This window comes from Garra rufa, chromosome 18 (genome assembly GCF_049309525.1).
Source record: "Garra rufa chromosome 18, GarRuf1.0, whole genome shotgun sequence".
In the NCBI taxonomy this organism is placed as follows: Eukaryota; Metazoa; Chordata; class Actinopteri; order Cypriniformes; family Cyprinidae; genus Garra; species Garra rufa.
Genome location: NC_133378.1, coordinates 20,095,934 through 20,105,267, shown reverse-complemented (window position 1 = coordinate 20,105,267; position 9,334 = coordinate 20,095,934). Strand labels below are relative to the sequence as shown.

At 36.1% G+C, this 9,334-nt stretch overlaps 2 protein-coding genes across 2 annotated transcripts; both read left to right on the top strand.

Moving 5' to 3' along the window:
* Positions 1–3,905, top strand: LOC141291433 (uncharacterized). The gene is made up of 5 exons (XM_073823598.1): positions 1–873; positions 1,984–2,378; positions 2,456–2,616; positions 2,695–2,827; positions 2,901–3,905. Exons 1-5 carry the CDS (start codon positions 609–611, stop codon positions 3,078–3,080), a joined length of 1,134 nt encoding a protein of 377 aa, XP_073679699.1. The 5' UTR covers positions 1–608; the 3' UTR covers positions 3,081–3,905.
* Positions 3,906–5,264: 1,359 nt separating this feature from the next.
* Positions 5,265–8,324, top strand: lrrc23 (leucine rich repeat containing 23). The gene is made up of 7 exons (XM_073822668.1): positions 5,265–5,457; positions 6,018–6,130; positions 6,220–6,482; positions 6,705–6,835; positions 7,696–7,832; positions 7,948–8,146; positions 8,253–8,324. Exons 1-7 carry the CDS (start codon positions 5,335–5,337, stop codon positions 8,322–8,324), a joined length of 1,038 nt encoding a protein of 345 aa, XP_073678769.1. The 5' UTR covers positions 5,265–5,334.
* The last annotated feature ends 1,010 nt before the right edge of the window (positions 8,325–9,334 follow it).

Genomic DNA, 9,334 nt, shown 5'->3' with positions numbered 1-9,334 from the left:
GGTCAGTTTAAACTCCCAATAACAGTTATGTATGATTTCAGTCAAATTGTCACTATACTTAGTGGATAAATATACACATACGAGATAAATAATATTACGCATATCTCCATATTCAGGAACTTGACGATGAAGTTAAATTACAGATCAGTTTTTCATAGTAGTCGGGAGGAGAAGGAAAGCAGCGGAAGGTGGCGCTGTCACTACATTCGACCGTAAATCAGTGCAACCCCGTTTATTCTCGCGATATTTCACACGTTAAGGGCTGCAACCCCGCTTATTCTCGCGATAATTCACACTGACAAGGAAGTCATGCTGTCATTCTGAAAGCCGGTTTTAGAGCTCAGCGGTTTTCGGTCAAACGCACTTTCTTAAACGAATGGAGTCATAACTGAATGCTGTACAGATCGAGAATGAGAGCATCACGTGTCAGGTTGTTTTTCCATTGACTGAGATGTGTGTCATCCGCGTAAGTCACATGGAATGTGGTTGGATTCACCAGTCATTCATCGCCAGAGATATTTATCCTCGTCTACACTTAAGTATCTTTGTGTTGTTTATACATGAATAAGTGTAAGTTAGTTTTAATTATATCCTAACGTTGTAGCACTATGTATAACTCGGAGAGGATCCCGGAAACAAGTAACGTTAACGTTATCGAGCAGAAACAAACTAATGGATGCAGAAGTGATGTGAACTCTGACGGGACAGATCAATATAAAGCTGATTTAATCCCAAGAAAACCTTCCAGAAGAATCGTTCTTCACCTTGATCTCAACAACACAATCCTTGTATCCGACGCAGTCACAAGACAAGGAACTGTAGCTGCTCTTGAATACTTCCTGTCTACGGTGACCTGGGGGCGCATGACAAAAGGTAAGACCACTTCTCTAGGGGTTTCTAACTTTTAATGACCAGAAACCTTAAAGCCAGCTTTACAGACAACAGCCATACCAGGGACAAAAACTTGACCCTCTAACACTAACACTAGCACTCTATTCTATTTCTGTTCTAGTTACTTGTTTTCTTTTTATTTATTATTAAAAATTGACCCTCTGACACTAGCGTTCTCTATTCTTTTTCTATCGACTTGTTTTCGTTTTATTTATTATTAAAAAGTACACTCTAACCTTAGCGTTCTCTTTTCCTTTTCTGTTTTATGTACTTGTTTTTGTTTTATTTGTTATTTAAAAAACTCTAACATTAGTGCTCTCTATTCTATTTCTATTCTATCTTCTTGTTTTCTTTTTATTTATTAAAAAAATGACTCTCTAACACTAGAGTTCTATATTCTTTTTATAATTTTATCTACCCGTTTCCTTTTATATTTATTATTTGAAAAATTACCCTGTAACATTAGTGTTCACTTTTCTATTTCTATTCTACTTGTTTTCTTTTTATTTACTGTTTAAAAAAATATTGTTAAAAAGATCTACTTGTTTTCTTTAAACATTTTCTTAAAAAATTACCCTTTAACATTAGCATTCTATCTACTTGTTGAAAAATGACCTAACATTAGTGTTCTCTCTATTCTTTTTCTATTCTATCTACTTGTTTTATTTTTTATTTATTTTAAAAGGTTGATCTACTTTTTATTTTTATTAAAAAAATGCCCTCTAACATTAGTGTTCATTTTATTTTTATTCTATTTACTTATTTTTTATTTATTAAAAAAATTTACCCTCTAACATTAGCATTCTCTATTCTATTCTTTTTTATTTATTATTAAAAAATGAATCTACCTTATACTTGTATGTGTATATATATGGATATTATGGATTTCAAAACGGTAAAACTCACCTTATTAACTCGGGGAGAGTTGGAGAATGAGCCTATTTCCAAAAAAAGTGTTCCTTTAATTTATATAGTTATTTAAAATAATAAAATATAGTACAATGCATTGTTCTCAAACAAAAGTTTGTAAAATGCTATGCACTGCCTTATAAAGAGTGTTAATTTTAACATTGTTTTTCTCACTGTTCTCAGGTAAATGGGAGTGGCTGTCAGAAGCACCATCTCTCCTCCAGCCTTGTGAGGGCGCCATCACGTACTACTCTCAGTTTGGTCGAGTAGCAGGTTTTACCACCGTAGGTCCAGGCAGACGCTTCCGGAAGGTCTTTGAGGACTATCTAGAGCTACTCCGCTGGCCATCTGACCTACCTGCAGATAATGAGCTGTCTGTTAAGGGAGAAGATGGAAAGCTCTATCACTGGATCCTCCCTTCCTTCTTCCAGATGCTACAGGACTTGGTCTCACAAGGTGTGGAGTTCTCAATCCTCTTCCGGACATTCGGCACAGATCTGCCGCGTGTTCTGAATGCTGTCAAGCATGCCGTAGAGCAGGGCTCACATCCGCTCTTCCCCGACCTCCCAGCTCTGAAGGTATTTGACATGGAATAGTAAGTTTTGTGTTGTCCCAGATGAACCAAGCCTTAAAAAAAGAGCATCTTCTCTCACAGCTGAGGGTGAACATAACCGCCGGACGCATCAAATGCAGCAGTAAAGGCGCAACACTGATTCGTGGAGAAGAACAAGTGTCCACGAGGGAGGGAGAACGGCATGTTTATGAGTATCTGAGCTCCGCTGAAGGTCTGGGTGGCTTCCAAGACCACTTTGACTGGTGAGGAACCAGTTGTGAATCTGAAAACAAATGAATTGTATTGCTTATGATTACCAAGCTATTATTTTTCTTAAATAGGTGGGCACGGAACACATACTCCATTTTAGGAGGAAAACCGCTCTGGATTGACCCTTTTGACCCTAAAGTTCAGCATATCTTCATTGATGACAACATTCGGCAAAACGATGAGGACACTATTGTTCATCCTAAGGTATTAGATGCGTTTTCTCTTCTCCAGATCTTCGTCCCATGTGTCTTACTCATACGCTCACCTCTTTCTGTAGGTGTTTTTGGACCCTGAGGGCTTGCAGACTCGAACAGCCTCCACTTCAGAGCTGTATGATCTGTGTCTGGTACAGAACGACCTGCTGAAGGCCATTTCCGAGCCTGGATATTTCACCCGACGCATCCAGATCTGCATGGAGAACTATGAGGGGAACATCCAGACGGGAATAGCCAGATGAAGCTCAAGTCATACAGGGAAACACAAATTATGTTACAATCACAGATCAGCTTCCTTTCTTCACCTAATGAAGGATGTTTGATTTATAGATCCATGTCTATTTATACCATCATATTCAAGGGTCAGATTGGGCCCCTGAAGATCGAACAGTCATAAACAGCACATGCCATAGAGTAGAATAGATATTATTGTGGTCATAAGCAATGGCAGCTGCCTCATAGATCTATTTTTGTTATATGCGCTTGTAAACCGAGGAAGGAAAATGGTTCGACCAACAGTATTCTCAGGAACATTTTGGGGTAGTTTTTTAGTGTTATTTATTTTTTGATGCATTTAAAAACACTTTTGGTTTGTTCTAACACTGATTTGAAGTTGAGTCTAACCAAAGCTGATATTTCTTAAATGTTTATTGGATTGAGCTTGGAGTTTACATTTATGCGTTTTTACACATTATGTGATTATTTAAATCACATGTTGCTGTTACATGCTAAAGTGTCTGCATCCTCCTCTCTAGTTTTAAAATTCTGAGGTAAGCTGCAACTTTTGGTTTCTAAAACAATGTCTAATCATATTCAGATTTTCCAACAATAATTAATGTGTTTTGATTCCTTCGGGATGCAGTTTCTCCACTCGATTTTGCATCCATTTCCTCTCATTGTCATTGGAGGATGTTAATCTGCTGAAGCTTGTAATTGCACATTTACTGCTTTTAGTGTGTATTGTTATTTAAAGCATTATTTATGACTGATATTTTGAAGTAGGTTATTTCGCTGTATGTTTCATTAGGTCGTATTTTCTTTTGGAGAGAGTTATTAATAAATAAATTATTTGGACTAAATTGACTGGTCACTTTGAACTGTGTTAACTGCCTCTGTATTTATCATTTTATCATACATCTTATTTTCTTATTTATAGTCACCTAAAAATGAAAATTCTGTCTTTAATTACTCACTCTCATTAGTTCCAAACCTGTAAAACCTTCATTTATCTTTGGAACACAAATTAAGATATTTTTGATGAAATGCGAGAGCTTTCTGACCCTGCATAGGCAGAAGACTGACACCGAATAGAAGAAATTGTTAAATAAAGTCATTATTTTTGTTTTCTTTGCGTATAAAAAGTATCTCGTAGTTTCATATCATTACAGTCGACCCACTGAGACTATTTTAACAATGTCCTTACTACCTTTCTGGGCCTTAAAGGTGTCAGTTGCGTTGCTGTTTATGCAAGGTCAGAAAGCTCTCGCATTTCATCAAAAGGTATTTAATTTGTGTTCTGAAAATGAACATCTTATGGGTTTGAAACAACATGAGGGTAAGTTACCATAGAATGTTCATTTGGGTGAACTATCCCTTTAAGAACTGATCAGTGGAATCTGAACGTTACATAAATGTTAATGTTACATAACAACAACTTTTTTTCCGGATTGCGAAAATGAATGTTATAAAAACGTAACTACTGAAGTATGCCACAAAAACTGCTTCTAGTTTCTTACCTTATTTCTGGTTTTGATAAAGATTTGTAATATGTGACACAACAAAACCAGTCATAAGGGTCGATTTTTTTAAATTAAGATGTATACATATACAAGCTGAATAAATAAGCTTTCCATTGATGTATGGTTTGTTAAGACATGACAATATTTGGCGGAGATACAACTAGGCTATTTCAAAATCTGGAATCTAATGGTGCAAAAAAATCTAAATATTGAGAAAATACCCGTTAAAGTTGTCCAAACGTAGTTATTTGCAACACATATCACTAATCAAAAATTAAGTTTTGATATATTTACAGTAGGACATTTCCGAAATATCTTCATTGAACATGATCTTTATCCTAATCATATTTGGCATAAAAGAAAAATCGATATTTTTGACCCACACGTATTTTTGCCTATTGCCACAAATATACCCGTGTTACTTCAGACTGGTTTTGTGATCCAGGCTTTTAATTTGGGTATTCACATAGGAGATAAATATGAATCCTATTCATGTGTCACAACATTTCTATAGAGTTTTAGGCACTGGGTAGTAAAGAGACACACGGTGTTACTATGGTAACGGCTATAAACACGGTTCGGTGCAAGGTGAGTGACTTAGAAAACACGTTCAGGTCTACAAGCTGAAGTTAATTCATTTGTTTAAACCTAGCTAGCGTGCTAATGATGTGATTGTGAACGAACTGATTTATTTAAACGTCGAATTATTCATTTTAAGCCGTTAAAAGTTGATCAACAAGGTAACCGAGACAAAAGAATGTCAGACTCTGAAGAAGATGAGGTGTTGAAAGCAGAGACTGAGGAAGAGGATGAAGAAAGACAGAAAGAGGGAGATGATCTTGAAGGAAAAGAGAAGGAAATTTCAGGACAAGAGGATCAGGTAACCCAAATTTACAGTATATAGACATTAAGTAAGGTTAATGAGATTTATTATGCTTTTTATTAAACTAAAAATAAAAAAAGAGTTTATCAAATCACATTAAAAGGATAGATCACCCAAAAATGTAAATTATTTCATTAATTATTCACCCTTATGTTGTTCCAAACCTGTAAAACCTGTTCATCTTCAGAACACAAATGAAGATATTTTTGATGAAATCCAAGAGCTTTCTGACCCTGCTTTGACAGCAATGCAACTGACACATTCAAGGCCCAGAAAGGTAGTAAAGACGTATTTAAAATAAGTATGCAGAGTATGCAGGAGCTGGCGTTTTGATGTGTTTGTCAACGTGTGTCCTGGTACTGTCGTGAATCTGTGTCAAAGTCTGAAAAAAGTTGTTATTTTTGTTTTCTTGTCGTTAAAATTACGGTTGAATCCCTGATGTCATATGGACTATTTTAACTATTTTCCTTACTACCTTTCTGGGCCTTGAACATGTCAGTTGCATTGCTGTCTATGCAGGATCATTTTAGATTGTCCTTTTTTGACTTTTTTTTTAGCAGCTAGAGCCCTGTCCGCTAACCCAGGACATGATGGCAAAAAGCTTGTCCTTATTGTGTCGCATAGAGAATGGTCTGTCTCATGCCTATGTCCGACTTGACCTCAAAAGCAAGTAAGTTTGTCTGGGATGTTTGTCTGACACATTTACCGGATCCTATGTATAAGTTGAACATAACCAAAATTGGTTTTCACCATAACCAGGAGTCTAACAGACCTGGCCTTGCTCAGCTCCTTCATCCATCTGCGCTACTTGGACATCTCCTCCAATCATTTATCAGACTTCTCTCCATTGGCTAATCTCACCCAGCTGCTGTGGGTGAAAGGAGATGGCAACCTGCTTCAGAAATTTGAGGGTCAGCCATTTGGCCAGCTCACTTACCTACAGTGGCTCAGTTTTGCCAACAACCGCCTATTTGATGTTAAAGATCTTGGAGGCCCAGCACTGGAAACCCTCAATCTCACGGGTTAGTTAGGTCTATTTAATAGGTTATTGTATTTTTACAGTGACGGTAAGCTTTTTGTATACTCTAGTACCAACCACACACATGTATTTAGCTGTATGTAACATATGTGATTCAATAATGTCATTCGAAAAATGATGAGCTGGCATTGTCCACATTTCATTGTTATCTGCACTAGACAATGTTCAGCTTTATCTGCAGCAACATTTCATGATATCTTTTTAGGTAATGGTATCCAGACCATGAAGGGGCTGGAATATCACAATCTGACCAATTTGGTGACTCTCGAGCTAAGAGGAAATTGTTTGGAAACTACAGATGGCATTTACCTCCCCAATTTATGCCATTTGTATCTGGTATAACTGTTTGTACTTATGTTTATTGTAGATAAAAGTACACTACCAGTCAAAAGTTTTTGAACAGTAAGATTTTTAATGTTTTTTAAAGAAGTTTCTTCTGCTCACCAAGCCTGCATTAATTTGATCCAAAATACAGATCAAAGCTACATTTTCAGCATCTTTACTCCAGTCTTTAGTGTCACATGATCCTTCTGAAATAATTCTAATGGGCCAATTTGCTGTTCAAGAAGCATTTTTATTATTATTATCAATATTTAAAACAGTTGAGTAGATTTTTTTCAGGATTCTTTGATGAATAGAAAGATCCACAGATCAGCATTTATCTGAAATAAAAAGCTTTTGTAACATTATTCACTATACCATTCAAAAGCTCGGAATCAGTATAATTATTTATTTATTTTTGGGGGGAAGAAATGATAGAAATTAATAGTTTTATTTAGCAAGGATTCCATAAATTGATCAAAAGGGATAATAAAGACATTTATAATGTTACAAATGATTTCTATTTCAGATAAATGCTGTTCTTTTGAACTTTCTAAAAAATTCTACTAGCTGTTTTCAACATAATAATAATAAATGTTTTTGAGCAGCAAATCAGAATATTACAATGATTTCTGAAGGACCATGTGACTGGAGTAATGATGCTAAAAATTCAGCACTGAAATCACAGGAATAAATTACTTTTTAAAATATATTCAAATAGTAAAGAGTTATTTTAAATAGTAAAGATATTTCAAACTTGTACTGTTTCTGCTCTACTTTGGATCAAATAAATGCAGGCTTGGTGTCCAAAAACTGTACATGACACTGATTTTCTCCAATAAACTACCATCATGCACTTTCACCCGTTTATTTAGGCTCAGAACAACATAAAGCGATTGGAGGGTTTGGAGAAGCTTGAGCGTCTCAACACCCTTCACCTCAGAGATAACCAGTTAGAAACACTGGATGGACTCAGTCCCAACATGAAATGTCTCCAGTATCTTAATGTCAGGTAACAGACATACACTAGCAGCAATTTTGCCATTTTCCACTAATTTTCTCAGTCTGAGGAAATAAATGTATCTCACTAAATATTGCCGTTGTCTGATAACCCTCCTTTTCTTAAGGGGGAACCTTATATCTTCTATGCAGGCTTTGCGAACTCTAGCGAGTGTGGGGCAAACACTGAAGGCCGTTGTGCTCTTGGACAACCCTTTAGCAAAGACTGATGACTACAGGCTGTATGTGATCTCACATCTTTCCCAGTTAGAGCGACTGGACAAGGATCCCATCACGGCTGCAGAAAAGTCTGAGGCCCAGGAGAAGGTGCAGAATCTGTTTATGGCATATTGTGTGGTTAAAGGGATAGTTCACCCAAAAATTAAAATTCTGGCATTAATTACTCACCCCCATGTCATTCCATACCCATAAGACCTTCGTTCATCTGCGGAACACACATCAAGATGTTTTTGATGAAATCCGAGAACTTTCCAACCCTCCATAAACAGCAAGGGTCTTACCACGGTCAAGGCCCAGAAAGGTAGTAAGGATGGGGTTAGGGTGACATGGAGAAGAATTGTTGAATAAAGTCATTATTTTTGTTTTCTTTGCACACAAAAAGTATTCTCGTAGCTTCGTAATTACAGTTGAACCACTGATGTCTCATGGACTATTTAACTGATGTCCTACTACTTTTCTGGGCCTTGAACATGGTAGTTGCGTTGCTGTCTATGCAGGGTCAGAAAGCTCTCAGATTTCATCAAAAATATCTTAATTTGTGTTTCGAAAATGAACGGGTCTTACAGGTTTGGAAGGACATGAGGGTGAGTAATTAATGACAGAATTTTCATTTTTGGGTGAACTGTCCCTTTAATTATCTTAACTGTGTTCATTTAGTTGTATCGATAAATGTCTATCAGACAGTATTTTAATTCTAAAACATGTTTTTTAGGATTTTGAAGATGATTATCCTGAAGATCAAGAGGATAACTAAATAGGCTGTGCTACAAAATGTACTTGTAAATACAATTTTCTATTCAATAAAGTCTATCACAAAAAGGTCTGGTTTCATTTCACGTAGTATAGTTCCTGATGTGACCTACTGTTGTAAAAATGACACTGTCTAGCACTTATCACTAGATCTGATAACAAGGTGCATATTACTGTAATCCAACACCTATGATGAAGAAAACAAGGAAATGCATTCATTGCGACCTAATTTATAAAAGACAATTGTGTTAAAAAAAAAATGGGAGCTTAAATAACCTTTGTTTGTATGTGTTTTAATTTTCTGCAATGTCACACACACTTTGGTATTCTACCAAGAGAGAACAAGTGTCACTTCCTGGTTTCTCCATACCCACCCACAATAAAAGGGGCAGAGCCTTGTAAGCCTGACATAGGAAATAATAATCAGATTTGTTTTAACGACACCACTTATTGAACCTTTAGTCAAAATGGTGCATAAAGTAAAAAAGTTTGCATATGTTTTATGTTTTGTATCATATTTGATAC